The sequence below is a fragment of the Falco cherrug genome, chromosome 1 (genome assembly GCF_023634085.1).
Source record: "Falco cherrug isolate bFalChe1 chromosome 1, bFalChe1.pri, whole genome shotgun sequence".
NCBI lineage: Eukaryota > Metazoa > Chordata > Aves > Falconiformes > Falconidae > Falco > Falco cherrug.
This window is the reverse complement of record NC_073697.1, coordinates 25211571-25231160: the sequence shown is the minus strand read 5'-3', so window position 1 is coordinate 25231160 and position 19590 is coordinate 25211571. Positions and strand designations below refer to the sequence as shown.

The 19590-nt window shown below is 42.5% G+C and overlaps 1 protein-coding gene across 3 annotated transcripts in view; it reads left to right on the top strand.

Annotated features, from left to right (window-relative positions):
* Positions 1 to 19590, top strand: part of ADAMTS3 (ADAM metallopeptidase with thrombospondin type 1 motif 3) — a 139441-nt gene that overhangs the window by 38170 nt on the left and 81681 nt on the right. For all 3 annotated transcript variants that reach the window (XM_055716158.1, XM_055716150.1, XM_055716164.1), the window contains exon 4: positions 9701 to 9857. In XM_055716158.1, coding sequence (XP_055572133.1) covers positions 9701 to 9857 — 157 coding nt within the window. The remainder of the gene's footprint in view (positions 1 to 9700; positions 9858 to 19590) is intronic.

The following is a 19590-nucleotide window of genomic DNA, read 5'->3' as shown; positions in this document are numbered from 1 at the left end:
GTTGACTGTCTTGTGCAGGCAGTTTTCCCTTTTCCCACTGTATTCTAGCTGTCCTTGGACTGGAAAATAACTGTCTGGCTCTTTTACATGTGCCTGCTTCCACGTGCTCTGATAAAGAGCTGTTGTCTTCTCATTTCTACTTACCTTCTAGGTAAACTCCAACTACATAATCCGGTTTATTACACCACATTTGCAACTGCATGCTACTGGAGGGTCCCAAGTTGGAATTTTCTGCTAGAGGGAAAGTGATTTTTGCATCCTCAGATCCCTGTGCTTATTGCTGATTTATTTCTTTACATAGCTTGCTCATTTCTTACCAAGGACTATTCATGCAGCCCAGCTTCATACAGACAAGCTTCTACTGCTGGGCAAACTGCAGCCTCCTTATTAATTTGCTTCTTACATTGTTGACAACCTGCTCCATTTAGACGTGAATGTAGAGCCTTGAACGTGATGTTAAATTTTATTTTTTAATCTTTTAATCTCTCCTATTTCAAATCTTCACGGTAAAGACACAGTAAGCGGTATTTCCAGATTACTTTCTGTTTTACAGAAAGTTGTACATATCCTAAGCCAGATAAAAGGTGCCTGTAATACAAATGGAGATTCTCATGTAGGTGGGATGCACTGAGGCTCTGTTGCCCATGTATCCCTCGCAGTGCAGTGTACGCAATTATAGGTTAGATGACTGACATTTTTTGATCATCAAGTTTTATGCCTCAGGTATAGATAAAGCATGTCTGTCACATGTATTCAGCTGGTGTGGTTACCGTTGTGCTAAAAGCCTGTATAATGGTTAGCTTCAAGAAATCTACATCAAATAGATAAACGTTTCACTTGAGGGTGCTGTGAAGGAGCTGAACACCTTGTTCATTGCATTCGGTGCAGTGCAAAGGCACTGCATCCTCATAAAAGCAGTGGAAAGCAGGTGAAAAGGCATTTAATCTCAGAGCATGGGCTCTTATAGAAGAATGTGGAGCTCACTGGCACAGCAGTGTAACATACCTGTGTACTCGGTGCTGTCAGAAGCAAGCAGCATTGATGTCCATCCTCGGAAGAGCGATGTAAGCACTGAGTGTGCCATGGGGTGGGCGTTTGCAGGCTGTTCTCCAGGGCTGGCTCCAGCCAGCTGGGCCTGGTGTGTCCGATTCACTGCTCTTTGTCCTCTGTAAAAGACCTGGATTAAATAGGTAATCCCAATTAACTGCCAGAAGGGTGTTTACATATTGCTCCTAGTTTCTAGCTGGGAGGCAAGAAATGGCAGAATAGGAAAATAAACCAAAAATTCAGTTTTGAAGTCTGGAACAAGCCTGGTGACAGAGTTGGTTAGAAAAGCTTGAATGGAGCACAGAGAGCAGGTGTGATGCCAGGAACAGTTTTTCATTGCAAGGGACATTATAGAATGTGATCTCATTTCTTTCTCATCTAAGTGAAAAAGGTAGGTATTAAAAATGTAAAAACAAAACAAACAAAAACACGAGAGAGAAAGAGAAACCTGATGCAAGCAGCCTACAAAACCAGCTTAGCAACAGAAGTACTCTTAGTCTTTACACTTTACTCCCGTGCCTGCCACATTGGTCTGGGAGCAGCTATGCCATAATTTGCAAATATTTCAATATTGTATTTCTGATTTGATTAAAGCAGCCTCACGTGTTCAGTTCTCACACTGTTCAAAGCTGGCTTAGGAGAAATAGCTACTAATTAATAGCTCTCTTCTGCAGAGTACAATGTCAGTGTTTTAAAAACTGTTTCTTTGCAGTACAAGGGCATTAAGGACAGCTGAAAAACATAATTTATATAATTACATTCTCTGTGGTAGATCCATTATGTCTTAAAAAAATGCAGGGTTTTCAAGATACAGATACCAGCTGAAATATAATATTATAAAGGTAAGTGCATACATAGATTAAAAAAATTGCAAGGACACACAAACACTGAGATGAAAGCATTTTGCACTGAAAATAATAATTATCTTGTGCACTCACCACCTTTAAGTCAGTGAGGTATAGTTGACCCTGTCAGTATTTAGCTATAATTTAATATCATTCTACTTAAATGTATACAGCTTTAGTGATATAAAAACAAGCAGCTCATAAACCCTGATGGATGGAAGTATGTAGAGCTCAAGGTGATCATGGTGCCAGTTGTCACCTCACTGGTGGGGCACAGAGGGGTTTCTGCGTGACTGGCTGCCATTTCAACGAGTTTCTCATTTACAAATAGTGTTGGGCAAATGCATCCTGAATCTTTACAGGCCAACCTGAAAAATGGAAGACTTCTTCCACCCATACCCTTTAAGATGCCCTCTGTTACCCCACCGCTGACAATTTTGGCCCCTTCTGATTGAGACCTCAGCGTGATGGTTTGTGCCCTTCAGGAGCAGCTGTCTCTGAGCATCGCTTGATGGGAATGCAGCCAGCAGCCGGTGATGGAGCAGTGCTAGCTGGAGATTTATCAAGAAAAAGGGAGAGTTCACTCTATCCCAGGAGGAGCTGACGTGGCACTTGGTCACTGAAACCACCGTTCGCCCTCTTCTCTTGGTAATTATTATACTGGTGGTTTCTGATGAACTTCTGGATACATGGCACGGTTTCAGTCACTGTGCTCCCGTAAGCGCTCCTTGCTGGTGAGGTTAAGTGTGGCCTCCCTGGGGAAATGGTGCGTGAGCTGAGGGGAAGCCAGGGCTGCGTAGCTGTGGCTGTGCTGGCCTGTTGCTGCCAGGGAGCTGGCTCAACTTCTGCAGTGCTGGTCCTGGTTGCCTGCTGAGGCCGCCCCTGGAATCCTGGGGTCAGTGCTGGGCCCCTCGCTGCCAGGGGGACACTGAGGGGCTGGAACGTGTCCAGGGGTGGGGAAGGGGCTAGGCCACAAGTCCTATGAGAGGCGGCTGAGGGAACGGGGGGGGGTTCAGCCTGGAGAGGAGGGGGCTCAGGGACCTTCTCGCTCCCTACAACTGCCTGAAAGGAGGCTGTAGCAAGGTGGGCGTCTGTCTCTTCTCCCAAGTAACAAGCAATAGGATGAGAGGAAACAGCCTCACGTTGTGCCAGAGGAGGTTTAGACTGGGTATGAGGAAAGACTTCTTCACTGAAAGGGTGGTCAAACATCAGAAGAGGCTGCCTGGGGAGGTGGTGGAGTCACCATCCCTGGAGGTGTTTAAAAGACATGTAGATGCAGCACTTGGGGACATGGTTTAGTCGTGGGCTTGGCAGTGCTGGGTTAACGGTTGGACTCAATGATCCTAAAGGTCTTTTCCAACCTAAAAGACTCTGTGATTCTGTGATAAAGCTCTTAGGCTGGAGCCTGGGGAAGGGTCATCGTGCCATGTCTTGCTTTCTCTGCTCTTCCCCTTGGAGCCTGCATTGGCCACTGCTGTGTGACAAAATCTGTGAATTGGTGCCCGATTATCCTGCAGCCTGGCTCCTCGTACAGACCTTGCTTTGTTCACATTCCCAGCATCTCAGAAACTTCAGTTCCTTGATCATCAAGGTGGTATGGCCTGGTGGTGGTGGAGGATCTGATGGTTGCTGGTACTACAGCACACATACTTGGATCTACTTGAAATGGGGACTCCTTGAATCATTTTGGTCACATCTGCTTAGTTGTTCAGGGTTGTTTCCCAGCATTTGTATACAGATACATGTAATACTGGGTTTCAATTGACAGTGTGCCTGTAGCCTACTTGGTCTATACTGGTGTGTACTGATGGATCAGGGGTCCTACCACTCTAGATGCTGTGCAGACACAGGTCATGAACACAGCTTTTGCTGTCAAGAGCTTACAGATTTCAGTGAGACAGAAGGGAGCAGATGCAGACAGGACAGGAGGTGGGAAGCGTAAGACATTATTGATGAATACAGTAGACAGAGGTCTCAGCACTTCAGAAATCTTACCCTTTGTCAAGCTTTCTTCATAGGCAGTTAGGCAAGTGAGTGTGCTGTAGAGGGAGTTGCATGAAAAAAAGAAGCTTTTGTGTTTGGGGGCACCATGAGAGGACAGTAAGAAGGAAAAAAAACCAGAACTTGGAATAAAGCTGGGCAGTGGAGACTGGCATCAAAAAGTGAGAACATTTACTGACCTGGTTGCATTGAACGTGAGATGATAGGTAGGATGGGGATATTCTGTCGTAGGTTTAATTTGTAAAATAAATGCACTGTAGACTTAACAGCCCAAAGCATTTCCTACTCTCCAGTAACATGCAGTGGCAAGTATTAGCAGCACTTGACTTGATAATGGCCAGAAGTGTGACTCTGCTGCCTTACTAAACACACTCTTTCACTTTCTGACACGTGAGGGTGGCCTTTTCAAAACACACCTGGGAATTAAATGACTTGCCCTTATTGCAAGCCACTAGAAAAAGGGCATTTAACTTCCTAAAATACTTTTGAAAATCCCACCCATAGTGTTTACTGACGTTAAATGTATCCATTCTTAATGGTCACTCTACAGTTCTCTGTTGTGCTCTCTGAATGAATGGTTCTTTCCTCTCTTGCAGCTAATACTCCATGCATATTTATACAGAATCACGTTCCCCCTTTAAATGCTGTTGATTTTGGCTCCGTAAACGATTCCTTACTTTAACCTGCCCTTGTAGGTTATTTTCTCAAGGCTTGATATTGTTTGTAATTCCCCTATTGTTGTCTGTGTCTTTTTGCATTTGAAAAGAAAAAATACATATGCATTTTCCTGTGGTGTTTTTTTTATCAGTGGATTGTCCAGTAAAGAATGCATCGTTGTCTGTCATCTGGGAAGTGCTTCTAGGTGGGCTGCCTATGCCAGACTATTGGCCTTGCTCCCAGTTACCTTTTATTATGAACTTGGGTAGGACTTGCTCCTGCATTGGTTTAATTCAGCAGCAGGGTTTCCCCTCAGTTTGCTATGCACCATTACTTCTGGATTGAGGAGGACAGAAAGAGCTGCAGGCATGAAGCACGACGATGCTCACGAGTTGTTTAAAGGCAACTATCGGAGTTAGGCAGCAAGGTGGGTGCACATAAGGTGCTAATCGAACCATCAGCGGGTGTCCCCTGCGATAGCCCTCGAGGGGAGTTTGCTGCCCATCTAAAAATGGGAGAAGTGAGTCTGTAGGAAAGCTAAAAAGTTAATCCACTTCCCCCAAGTCTCAGTCAAGGTTGAAATGGTGCTGAGAACAGGCGGGTTTATTTCCAGCCACTGTGCCACAAAAGGCTTCTTTTTGCTTTCAGCAGGTTTGCTGTATTCCCATTTTAAGAATGAGGACAGTTCTAGATAAACTTCAGGGAAACACAGATTTCAAACTGCGTCTTTCACTTGATGGAAACTTTGAACATTGTTAATTTGTAAGAAGTAGTAGTAAAATTAAATATCATTCCAAGATTTCAGACTATGCTTTCCTGTATTGCTCCATAAATGTGCTTTTGAGGAAAAAAAAAAATTCCACTACATACTTCTTTCTTGAAAATCCACCGCAGTCTTTTCTCCAAGTGAGCCTTTAAAAATATGTCCTCTAAACACCTGCTTTTCTCTCTAGCTGGTAGGGAAGAAAATGCTGGGTTAGCAGTAGAGTTTACAGTGATGATTCACTTGAATATGCAGTACCTGTTTATGCATCTCTTTCTCTATCCATTTGGAAAATTTCAAGCTCTTCTATTGATGAAATTTGGGGGGGGGGGGGGGGGGGGGGAGAATAAGTCAGACTGGAAAGCAAGCTGGATTCTGTATTCATGCTTGCCTGTAGGCTGTTAAAATGGAGCAAAACTGTCCCTGTTTATTCTAAATCTCATTTTCCAATAACAGGGAAAAAAACCCAGTGTTTATAAAAATTTGTCTGCCATCATTTACAACGTGCTCTGTAAGATAACACCACTATAGTAATTTTAACTCTTAAGTGTCAGCCATAGCATGTTAATATTTGTACTGTTTACTGTAGTGGTGAAGCAGCATAAAGGTGAGTATCTCAAAAGTGTGGGCAAATTAATTGTTTAAAAGACTGAAACTTCTTCAGCTTCCACACAGATGGTACAAAATCATACCTGCAAATGAAGCAAAGTGTAAACAATGCTAAAAGGTGTGGGAGAGATAAGGAACAAAGTGAGAAATGATGCTGAACAAAACCCACATGTTTTCTTGTTATTGTAACCAACATACACCTTTTATTTTACTTTTTTAAAGTCCATGTTTTTCCTTCTTCAGCCCTTTAGGTTTGACCCTTTGAATACAAAGCTACAATTGCCTGGTCTCTGCTGTAATTCTTCCTTTTTCTTGGGACTGCGGGGAACACTGTTCTTCCAAAAATCACGTTGCCGGTGTGGTAAATGGTCTGTGCTTGCAGCCTTCAGTCTGTGTGAACCATTTGACAGCGTGTATTTTTAATTAACTTCTCTGCTGTGACAGGGGAAGTTGCAAGTTTGTACTGGAGGTCAGATCCTTGCTCTTGCACCGGATCAGCGGGAGATGTTGCTCTCTAGGAACCCACCCTATGTTGGTGACAACTGGTTGGAAATCCAACCCTTCAGCTCCATTTGCAGAAAAATTGTGTGATGCTTGTTCATGATGATGGGCACAAATCCCCTCAACGCAGTTCAGAACCTCTTAGATGGTTAGCCTTAGCCACCACCGTAACGATGCACAAAAGGTTGAGGTACACCTTCTGTGTGTATAAATAATCATCCATACTGTTTTAAAATTAAAAAAGACAACAAAAGCTGGTATGAGATACAGTCCGACTGAAGTGGGATCCAGCCTGGAAGAGAGACAGGACCTGGTCCTGCCTGTGATCCCAGGTGTGTGCCAGGGCCAGGAGACCACTGGTCATCTTCTACAGAAAACCCGGGGTGTGCTGCAGTAATTGTGCTGGATAGTAACAGGTCAGTGCTTTGCGGATTTAGGTGCCAGCCTGTTCTGTGATGTGTTTGCAGGGAAGGGTCTCCCTGAATCAATGCCTTTTATCTCAGTGGTTATACTTTGTAAATTTGTAATTTGTAAATTTAAATTTGCATTATTTTTTTTCTTGTGATCCAAGTGATTAGTTGAGCATGATTAGGTGAAATGGGATGTTAACTTTGGGTACTATTCCTCTTAATGAGCAATTAGACTTTTAAAATAGCAACTGTTTCTGTCTTGTATTAATCCAGCCATGTTACCGGCATCTGTGATGTTAGGAGGCTTTTGAGGAGCAGACAATGAGTTGTGGCTGAAGGGGGGTGGAATGTGTTAGGTCTGTCAAAGTGTTTTATACAGTTGTGAAAATGGAAACTGTGCTTGATGCTTGCAGACTATTCTTATATTCCTTTTACAGCAATGCACACCCATTCTCAAAAATATAATTGTGGCTCTTTGTAGTTTTAACACAGACAAGGAAAAGCTGGGAAGCAAAGCCAAGCTTCGCTTTTGCAGTGAATGCTGATTTTGGATAGAACTACTTCCAACTCACGGGCAACAGCTTCCTAGAAAATGAGTAATTTACAAAAAAATCTTTATGCCAAGACAAGGTCTACACCAGTAACATAGCAACTGTAGGTACAAAACTTAGTTTTGCTCAGAAAAATGGCAAGCAAATAGCCATTAGAATACAAAGGGGACTTATTAATTCCCAGTCTAATTATGTGTACTAGCCACATGTAAAACTGACTTGTGATGCTAACCTGAGTTATTCCAACCAAAAATCTCACTTACTGCTGCTACTCACGTAATGAAAACGAAGGAAGAATGTCTTATTTAGGTTGATATAGTTTAGCAATGCTTCAAGAAATTCATTAACTGAAAACTGGAGTGTAGATGTATGAAAACACACAGAGCATGGAAAGCCTGTGGTGGGGTACTCTTTGTGACATTTTGAATGTTTTTATTAAAAAAATTCTTTTTATACTCTGTCATGTACCTTCACAATTCTGTCTACTGGTATTGGACAAATTATCTAAGCTTAGACTATGGTAATCTCAATTTTTTTTGGGAAAAAAATATCCGTTTAGGATTGCCATAAATAAATTTGATGGCATTCAGAGCTGGAGCATGGAACTGCACCTGTACCTCCTCCAATGAGGCTAGGGAGGCCCTGGAGCAGTTTGCAGACCTGTCAGGATGGTCTCCTTCGGGTTTTGTGTTGGTTTGTTGTTTGTTTGGTTTTTGGTTTTTTTTTTTCCCTGTTGTTCATACTTTGTATGCATCTATGGTTGTAGTCAAAGCCAGAACTGTAATTCCTACTTTACATGTTGTGAAATCTTCAGTTGCAGCATTACAGTAACCGCGTGCTCCTGTAGGGGTTTCTTTGGTTGGAAAAAATGCATGCATCAGCTATAGTGAGCAAGCAGCAGCTGTTAATGTCCTGCCCTATTTTATACTTACAGAGTTATATATGTATACACACACACCAGACCTAATCTTACCCATGGGACTGATGCAGGTGGGCTGGGAACAGGTGTTTTCACATGCCTTGGTTTTTAGCTGAGCAGAGCTTGTGCCTCGACTCCAGAGCAAAAAAACATTGCTGGAGTTTTACTGTCAGTTGGCCGTGGGGCCAACACACCAGCCAACACCGTCAGTGCCTGCACCTCTGCAGAGGCTGTGCGGGGCAGGGCTCGGGTGAGCTTGCACTGTCTGCATTCCCTGCCCTCGGCGAGACAGCCTCAGCCACAGGACCGTGTCCGTGGGATCCAGTGGGTCAGGGGATGTGCTCTGGTAGCCATCCCCAGACCGCTTACTTGCAAGGAGGAGAACATCACTATGTAAAGGGAAGGTCATAGGGATAACGCTTGCTAGTAGCTGCTCTGCTACATTTCATACAATTGTTCATATTTTGTATGTTAATGTCTTTGATAGTAACTTGCAGACTTCTCAAAATATATATCCCTTTGGTGTTTTCCAGTATTTTCAAATATTTTGTAGCCATTTTCCCTTTACATGATGTTCTTGCTTTCACTGGCTGTGCTGGAAGTTTAGTCTTGCTGCCCTTAGGTACAAGCAGGGGATTTTAAGTGACTGTTTCCTTGAGTGTATCGCCAGATTTCCTTCACTGTTATTTACTGTGATTTATGTTTGAGTGCCAGCAAAGAAATTTTTCCTCCTGAGCATGAGTGTCTCTTCCCTTAAACTGGACTTAATGCAGGTGTGACTTAACTCCAGTGAGTTTAATTGTGGTAATCACCAGGATAAATCTGCCTTGTCTGCAAACCTGTCCCATGGCTTTTGTAGGTGGAAGACATAAAGAGAAAGGCTTTTGAAGAATTGTCAATAGCTACATAGTTATAGGTTAGAACACTATGTGTTCATTTAAGTAGGAAACCATATGGCTTCTGCTGATTTTAATGAAGTTCAGTGAAGGGCCTGAGCCACAAGGCGTTCAGAATATATATGGGTTAAAGATTAGCAGAACGTTGCAGTACACAGTGCTCAGCGTGCCATGCTTAGATTACAGGACAGCTGTGTATAACATGCAAATGGTAAATTCCTGTATGACTTTAGTCTTAGTTGTGTTTTTGAAGGGGTAATGCATCGCATTTGTAAACCAGATCTTCCCTTAATGCCAGATGAATATCCCCAGAGCACAGAGGGATATCACCTCTGCAAGAAGTCCATGCAAAGCAAACACAGTGGTAATTTGAGTCCTACAGTGCATCAATATGCTGAGTGTTTCATGCTTCGCCCCTCCTGATATTTGTTTTTAAAGCAGCAGGCCAGGTCTTTAGGCTCTCAAATGACATATTGGCATGCTTTCTCTCTTCCTCACCAGGCTGGAATGATAAGAACTGATAAGGATGAATACTTCATTGAGCCTTTGGAAAGAGGAAAGCAAATGGAAGAGGAAAAGGGAAGAATCCACATGGTGTACAGGCGATCAGCTGTAGCGCAGCATCACTCCGATATCCTCCCTGATGTCCATACAGAAGGTACAGTAGCCCTGTGTTGATGGTTTAGAAATCTGTTCCATGTAGCTTTTGAAAGAGGCAGGTTTGACTGTTTGAAAAGGAAGCCTTTACATGCTTTGCTGAAATATGCCATAAGTCATACACGCAGTTTCTCTGCCAGGAGCAGCACATGTGCACTTTCATCTAGGAGAACTGAACTTGGCCATGAAGTGTTCTCATCAAGAAATGCTGAAAAATGTTTGGGTTTTCCTTCCTTAAACCAAAAACAAAGTTTGTACTGATTTAAGTGGAAGCAAGTCTGAGCCCTGCTCTGTCACTTCAGCTGACACCAGCAGGGCTGTACCCCGAGTTCAGCATGGCCTTGGCCCCCGTCCCACTGAGTCCCCGGTGGGAATCTGATGTTGATAAGATATTGTGGAACATGAGATGTTGATGGAAATACTCATATGACTTCAATGTTTTAAGTTGTTACTAAGGCTCACCTGCCCATACAACTTTTATGTGAAGATTGGGTCCTATTTCTTTCTGAGTAATAGTTTAATTGTGCCAATGACTGACACTGTTTACCTGCTTCTACTGGTTGCAATTAACACAGTTTGAAGGCAGTTGTGTTTTGACTTATCCAGGGATTCCCTTTGATCTTCAAGATAATGTGGTTGGTCCATCTGAGAATAATTATTGTGTAGTTGAATCCATTTGCATGTACATCCCTGCCCCCCCCCCCCCCCCCCCCCCCCCTTTTAATATTACACAAATCCTGGCAAGCTAACACATTGCGTAGTGAATGTTGAGGTTTTTGATGCCGTGGGCTGAGGATGAAAGAGGTGGCTCCATTCCCCTTCAGTGCTCTCTGCCTTTTTTCAGCATCTCTCAGCTTCTCATATTTCTGTTCTTTCTTTCTGTTCCCACGTTCTTGGAACTTAAAGGGGTTTGAGAAGAACTACTGCATACAATACAGAGAAGTAGAGTTAGAGACTAATATTAAACAGAGAGGAATCAAGCAGTCCTCCTTTGCTAGTCCTCACAGACTTAAATTATTTGATGTGATTTTGGAATCTTGTCTGAACCACCCAGGCTCATTGACTGGCTCTTCTCCAAGACCTGTGCTGCCAAAGGTACTTTGCTTTTGGTACACCAACAAGGTCATTCAAATCTAGCTTGTGCATCTCAGTTGTGTGATCGACTGGACAGTGCTAAATAAGCCTTTGCGGTAGCGGCAGTGGGCTCAGCACTATGTTTCTGCATTGAACCACTTTGTCAGCTGGGCTGGCAGACTCAGACCATGGTTGGGCACAGTGCATGCTTGATAATGGACCTTCTGGGTCTGCTTTGGTCAATTCAGCATCTCTTTACAGGTTTTCATGTGCTGACATGTACATAGTTTGAATCCATGGAAGCCTTTGCAAATCTCAGGTAGGTATGACTTGGGGAAGGTTGGCAGGAGCACGCAACAGCTGAGACAAATTATATTTCTAAAAAGCACATCATCATACTTGAAGATTAATGAGACAGTAACACCTGAATGATGAGTCCTACCTCAGAATCATTGAATGTTGTTTGGGATTTGGCCAGTCCTTTGAGGGTCTTCTCTTCAGCATCTTCCCATCCTCATTTGGTTAGAGGGAGCACTTGGGAACAGGAGCTAGCTACCTTTTTGTAACTTACAAAAAGTAACTTTTTGTTAGTGTCAAAGCCATGTGTCTGTAGCTCATTTCTTGTCTATCAAGAAGTTCAGACCAAAAAGGCTGGTTTCTTGTAGACTACTTTATTTCCATCTTTTGGCAGAGGGGACCTGTTTCTGTGATGCTGTGCACTGTTATTTTAGCATTTGTCTGGAAAAGATCTATGCAGTACATAATACAGGTCGTCTTGGCAAGTGGAACCGAGAACCAGAAAGGTGGATATGGATGCCTTGAGGGCATTCCATGAGAAAGGAGCATCATGCAGGGAACCAGAACTTGATCAAACACAGACAGATGAAGGGAATTTGCTGCATCCCATATAGCGCTGAGAAAGATACAGCTTTTTATTTTAAATGGAAGTGGAGGGCATGAGAGAAGAGAGGTGCTTGTGTCTGCCACTTGATTACAAGGCTTGCCAGTCTTGTCCTGACACAGCTGAGTGTAGTGTGATGTTCCTGGGAGTGCTCTGAAGCCCAGACAGTGCTCTTGAGAGCTGGGCTGTGCAGATCCTGGCTTACCAACCACAGCCTTTGGCTGTGGTGCAGTCCAGCAGTCTGTGTCCATGGTATGCTCTCGTAGGTGTTTTACTGATGTATCACATACATGTTCATATGAAACATCTCTATATTTCAACTTCTGTGATACAAAATCTGACAATTAAGGAACCCAACCCAGGCCTGTTGCTTTATTATTAGTAGTATTGTCTATCATCTGCAAGCTAGTTCTCCTCCCTCCATGTTCTTTCATAATTTTAAATGCATATTCAAGGAAAACTTCACCCGCTTTTGTACCACTGCGCTTACAACTAACTGGTGCATATGTTTTTAATTTAAACTTCCTAGAGTCATCGCCATAGATTTCTGGATAACTCATATGCAAAACCATACCTAGCTGAAGGTGCCTGGTGATGACAAGGTATGGTCCAGTCCTATAGACCATGCAGCTTCTTGTGGTAGGAAAAGAGGGGTGGTTTATGATTCCTAGATTGCAGCCACATTTTAACTGAGTTCTATTCCTGTAAGACACCCAGACCATTCGTCCCAAAAGCTTATATTCTTGGATAAAACCTTACCTAACGTGAAATAATTGCTACTACAAAATAGAAAAATATTGTATGGGATTTTTTGCTTCCATGTTTATGTATTCTGGCGCTATCTTGGTTTTGCTAATCTGTAAGGTCATTTACAAGATCAGGCGAGTGGTGCTTGCATGTCCATATCTGTGCCTGTTGAGCTAAAACAAACGTGCAAATCTTATTAAAGTTTGTCTTTACAGAAGATTTTTAACCTTGTTTCCAATGGACATTATAGAAAAAAATCCTCTTGATTATTGCCTTGCCAAACGGTTCGATGTACTAGACAAACTGCTTTTTTCTATACAGCTCATTTTCAGTTTAAAAGTGGCCAGAGAACCTCTCAACAGCCCACGTGTAAGAATGTCAGCTGATCCTGGCACAGATGAGAGTGTGGCATGCCTACGCTTTTGTGAGAGTGCTGTAGATGTTGCAGCTACTGTTGGTATCTTGAACTTTCTCCTGAGGAGGTTTCTTAAAACATGTTAGATGAGTTTTCTTCTAGAGATGAGCTTCCATTGGTCTTAATTTTCAGATGTGTCTAAAGGTCTCTTTTTGCCAGTGCATTGTGAAAACTGGAAGACTTTCTGATCTTTCCTGTTTTTCAAGGAAAAAAGTTAGATGGAGGCTGGCTAATTTTCCCTCCTGTTTTTTTCAGGAACTTTTCAGCTGAAGTGATTTCTTTGCTTTTAGCACCTTCTGTTAATGTTGACTGAGCCCCAGTTACTGACTCCTCCCAGCTGGGTAAATCATGATCTTTATTGTACTATTATCCTTATGAGGAATATGTATGGCCTGTGCGATGGGTTAATGTTATGGCTTTTCTAACTAAATAAATGGTAAGCATTACTCATGTTCACAGGAAATCTCTCTTACTTGCTTTTGACAATTTAAAGCTTCTGCACACATTTCAGTTCAGGAAATAGATCTGGCAATTAAACCACTGTAAAACAGTTTGCAGTGGTTAAGTAGTCTGCAACATAAAGATGCATGAAAATCTTTATCTTCTCTGCCCCTGCTCCCCACCCCACATGCCCAGGGCAGAGGCAGAAATGCGGAGTACAGTCTGCTGGCGGTTTAGAAGTTCAGCTGATGCAGACAACAATCCAAGGTTTCAGTAATAAATGACAGATGACTCAAGGAACTAGACATTAAGATAAAAAAGTACTTAACATTGTTGTCAGTGAAGTTGTTGTAAAAACTGGGAGATGTGTAAAAGCCCTCCTCCACAAAGAAGTAGGACATGCTGCGCTGTGTTCTCTTAACAAGAAGTCGGTTTTATAAGATGCTATTGTCATGCAAGAGTCCAACTCCAGCTATACGGAAGAAGCTCTCAGTCTCATGGGACATATGGTATTCCTGCAGGATTTTATAACATTTGGGAATTTGTTGGATTTTTTCATTCAGGTGGAATGAGCATAGGAGCTCTAAGCCAAAAAACCTACCATCTTAAGAGCAAGGTTTCAGCACAAATTGCAATGCAGCAAAGCATTTATTGGTTCAGGTGCTGTGTTCTCATAGAAATAAGCACGCGTGTATGATCTATCTACTCCCCTGTCCTGTTTTTCTGTAGTGCAGTTATTTGTGACACAGTTTCAGCAAGCTTTCTTAGAAAGGTGGGAACCAGAAATCTGGGTTTCTGGAGAAGATACTAGGATGCCTCATGCTACTGGATCATGTGGGTTTAACCTTTCCACTTCTGCAGCACCCTAACCCTAGCCCTGAAGCAGCACCCTGTGCTGATCCCTATTTATGGTATCCATGTCTATCTACAGCCTCTTCAGGGAGTGGCATGCACCACCCTGTTGTTTTCATCATCTGCTTTGTGTAGAGATTGGTTTCCTTAGAAGTGCGTTATATGAAACACTCAAGAAATCAGGTGGGAAATCCTGCCTCATTTATTTGAGGAATGCTGTAGGATGATAAATCCGTTAACATGTATGGATAGCCTTTGGTTTTCCTTCCCTCTACATGCCTGTGCTAGGAGGAGTGCTGGGGAGCTTCTGCATCTTCACACACTGAAACACTGAAATGCTTATGCAGCCTTTTTTTTTTTTTTTTAAGGTTTTGGTTTGGGGAGGGGGAGCTTAACCTTTTTGATTAACCACAGGGAAGAGCCCCTCAGCACTCTTAGCAGAAGATGGGAAGAAATGGGAGTATTTCAGAAAGAAAAGTGAAACGATAAGATAACACATGCTGCTTTTTTTTTTTTTTTATCTTGCTTTTTATTTTTTTTATTTCATCATCCCTCAAGTTAAGGAGCTGGAAATATATACCAGCGGCTGAGCCTTTAAAGAGAGGGTACATATATCCTTTGAACTAGTGGGCATTTGGTTTTTTTGTGTGTGCACCCAATTTAGACTTTTTGAAGGAACCCTTCATTAATTACTGCCTTTTTATACCTTACTCTTTTCAGTCATTCTGTTGTGAATATGATCTGTTGCATATAAATGGCCCTGAACATTTGGTAGTTGTTTTAGGCTCAAAAATGCCAATGCCTTCACTCTGGAATTGGGGAAATACAGATAGTTTTCCATATTTTGACAGACTGGTAGCAGGAGTGATTATTTGTGTTTCATGGGTAATCTATCTGCTAATTCAAAGGATGCTTGGTTTTACTGTATTTCTTGGAACCTGATTTTTCTTCTGCTAACGTGAGACAATGCAGGGACCTGCAAGAAGTAGTAGGTCTTGACTTGTTAATGTTAAAATAATTTCTAAAAGCGTCAGTCTAATCGGTATGTGTGGTCCCCATTGCACGGTGTAAGCCTGTTTGCTGGTTTGAAGTGCTGAGCTCGGGTTAGTTCTGGACAGAGGAAGCTCTTCCTCTCCTGCAGGATGGTAGCCAAGGCCTCCCCTGGGAAGTCCCAGCTATTGAAAACCACTTAAATGTAGTAGGATGTGACGCAGCATCAACGAACGTCAAGTGGATTTCTTCGCTGGGAACAGAAAAGACTCTTGAATATTCTTCCTTGTGAAGAACTGGGTCAGACAGGAATCATGCAGAAAACCATGTGAAAACTAGTCAGCTCATAATGTTTAATGTAATCGTGACCTGGAATGACAATACTCGTACCAGATTTTCAAAATAATGTATACTGTCCTAATTTTTGTCTGAGTTTGAGAAAATGATTGAGAGCTGATATCTGTGCTCAGAAGTGAGGTGGAATCAACCGTCATGAACCTGGGAGGAAAGAATGAATGAACAGGTATGTGCTTACAGCAAGTGACGATGAGTTGGGACAGGCTGCTCAGGCTACAGGAGACCTTGTTAGGCTTGATAGGAATATAGAGAATAGGTGGCACTCAGATTTCCTTGAAATTCCCAGTTAATGCAGCGTGCTTTTGCTTGGCTTGTGCTGGAAGAGACACACAACCCAGAAATGCATTTATGGACAGCAAGGACTTAGCAACCCAGTAATCCTAATGAATCTTTTCAGCTTTAGAAAAGGTGATGGGTGCACAGAGGGAGTAGGGAGGTATTCTTTCCACTGCCAACAGCCTCTGACCATCCGTTAATCCGGTAGTATGAAAGGGGGGGAACTCCTAGTTCGAGCTATGAGGGGTTGCCATGTTTAACCTACCAAATGGTTATTGTTACACTGGAATGAGAGAGCTCCTTAGAGAATAACCCTTTTCTGAAGTACTGCTACTTTAGTGTTGTCCATGTCTGGTCCTGTATCAAGGTAATTTATGCAAGGCTTTACACTATTTCTGAAAATATTTTAAGTAGTTGCTCTACTGTGAAAAGCTCTGTGACCTGGCATCCCCTGCTAATGCAGACATACCTTGTGGGGCAGCAGTTTGCAGGATGCCACTAAGCATAGCTATAGCATTTGTCTACTTTATACGGTCACTCATCTGGGGAGCAGAAAATGCTCTGCTTGCTGTGTGTCGATGCTCAGTAAGAACACTGTGCCAAGCAAGGAGGAGGTAGTCATACAGCTTTTGAGGCCACTTTTTTTTTTTTTTTAAGACACTGGATGTTTGTTTTTAAACATCTGGGATGAGCATCTGGTTAGGTGTAGTCTGGGAATCCTATCATAGAGCAGGATGATCTCTAGAGTTCTTCATGGGTGTAAATATGCACCACTGTCTCCTAATGGCTTTTCCATATTAGATTGCCCTGGGATGACATTTTGTAAGCTTGACTTCCCTGGTAATGTAGTCTTGATCCTAAAGACACTGAACATCTGTGCTTCTCATTTCACTTGAGTACTACAGGTACTCACCATCAGTGTTCACGTCATGAGTGTTATTCCCAAATAAGGTCTGCTAAAGAAAAAATACTTACTCTTAAGGGCAAAAAGAAACAAAAATCAAAAGACCACATATTGAGGGCAAAGGGTCTGGGGGACAGAGAGCAAACAAGCTACACATACAAAGCTAAAACTAGAAGAATGTATAAGACTGTCATGTTAAAACATCATTTAAATGAATCTTTAAGATTTTATCACCAAAACAGCTTTTTCGCTGAGGAGCGGAAAGAAATGCTGTCTCAATGAGCCTGAGTTGGAAGGGTTTGTAAGTATAGTGATGATATCAGTCTGTCTGGACAGGATGAAAAGGATCTGTTCTCCTTTGTCAATAATCTGACAGACATCACCAAGATGTGGGATCATTAACCTTATTCCTTGAAAGCATTCAAGAAACAATAGAAACAGGCAAAGAACTGTAGAGGTCAGGATCAAATTTATACCCAGGAGGCCTTCTTTGCAAGCTCTACTGAATCAGGCTCAGGAGTGTGGTAAAATAAAATCCAAATTGTATTTCTCAGAAGCATAGAAGCTTGTTCCAAGTCCACTGGAGTCAGTGAGGAGGCTCAGATTTACGTCAGTGGGCTGATGCGGCAGGTTTTGGATCATATTCTGCTTGAGCTGATCATGAAGAGTTTGATTTATCTTTCCTCCTGTTCATTCACTTATTATTTCTTTCCATGCACTTTTGTTTCGTATAGTATAATGATGACAACCAACCTTAAGCTTGGAGGTTACACAGAATGTTAAGTTACTCAAAGTTTTCCTGTTTTATCTCCCTCTTCACATCATAGCTTTTTTTTTTTTAAATGACAAACTATTCACCCAGAGAGCACTTCAGATTAAAGTATTTCTGTAATTACTTCCTAACAGTGGGAAACAAGGAATAGGAGCCTTTATCTCCCAGCTTCCTTTCAGAATTTTCATTTTCCCTAAAGAACCAAAGTGCTTGTGTGGCTGATGGGGTTGCCATGGCACTGGGTTCGAATGTCTTTGTCCCAGGTGGGAAACATGTAGGAGGAAGAAATGATTTGGGAATTGCTCCTGGTTGCCTGGGAATGAAACCCTGGAATAGAGGTAGAAGAATGGGAAGACTATTGCCTGCTTTGAAGACCTCCCTCAGCACTTCCCCAGGCACATTAGTGTTTCTTAGAGACGTCGTCATGCCAGGAGGTGCCTGAACTTTTTCTCAGCAGAATTTCTCATGACCTGTGTTCTGACGGAGGATATTTTAGATACTGCTCAGCACACCACACAAGTTCGTGCATCAGTAATGACAGGGAAGACGGAACTGATTTCTGTGGAGACTTAGTACACCACGTTTTGTCACATGCTCTCTTACAACATAGGCATTCTTGTGTAAGTTTTGTTGATGGCGATAACCTGTGCATGTACTCATCTAAAGACATCCTGCCTCTTTTATCCAGAGCTGCTGGAGCTTTTGCTTTTAAATCAGCCATCTTCTATAAAAGTGAAACTTAATAGGATTCATTGAAGTTCTTGATGGAATATTGGTGTGTGGAGTTAGGTTTTGTCTTGTTTTTTCAGGTAACACTTTGCTTAATCGAAAGAAAGGTAGTCAGCAAAGTACTTCACAAACAGGAACAGCACGGCATGGTACAAAGGAAAATGAGTACTGTTTTTTTTTACAATACATGGAGGGAAAAGAGAAGGGATCTGAAGAGGAGGAGAAGTGGGAGGAAACATAATGAGAAAACCATCAAGCACTTCTAGAAATGGAAGTAGATGAGTAATATCTCTGAGTGCAATGGAATTACAGCCCTCTCCAAGGGTTGGAGTGTGCCTTTGCACCGCAGTGCTCTCAGCCTGGTTAGGCATAACCTGAACTAGATTTAACCTCCCTTGCTTGTGTATCCATGTCAGTCAGTACAACTGTGGGATACAAGAAGCTGCCTGCGTGTATTATTGGATTCTACAGAGCCACTGTGGCTTTGGTCTCAACCCAGAATGCCCCCTGGTCAGCACGGCCTGGGATGCCTGTCCTCTGTCAGCTTTTGTATGGAGCGCTAGCCAATGGTTTCGTTTCAGATCTGCTGTCTTTGCCCTCAGAGCTCAAGGCTGGGCTTGGCCCACTTGACCTCAAGTGGAGTTTGGGATTTGTCTTGTATTTGGCAAGTGTCTTTGGGTTAGTATTTCCTGTCTCTCCTCTCTTTTTTTACTGATACCTGTCACCAGAGCCATACAGGGAGACTGGACAGTTGGGTATGGAGTTGGCTTAGTGAGGTGTTTTTCCTCCCAGTTCAAGTCAACTCGGTATCATGTATTTTCACACATGTGCTGGGTAGTGCAATTTAGCAATTAGTTGCCAGAGCTCCATAAGGAATGCTAGTGTCTTCCTGTATGCAGTTATTTACATTCCCCTTCAAAAAATAAAACCAACCCAATTCTTCCCTTAGATGAACTTCGAAAATCTGGGATGTGAATGTAGAAGAATTAAGGTGCTTGCCTGTAGACTGTGAATTAGACACTGTGTTCTGAGATGTCTCTCAGTCGCCTTTGTGCAGCTATCTGTGTGGCCTCTATGGCTCATTGTTTTGTAAAATCAAAGCATGGTAACTCAGCAGTTGTTTTCAATATTTCCAAGGATGGAGATCCCACAGCCTTTCTGAGCCCCTCTTTCAGTGTTTGATTACCCTTGTTATGATGGTTTCCCCACCCCCCCAACTAATTGGAATTTCCCTTGTTCCAACTAATGTCCATTACCTCTCATCCAGTAAAAACTT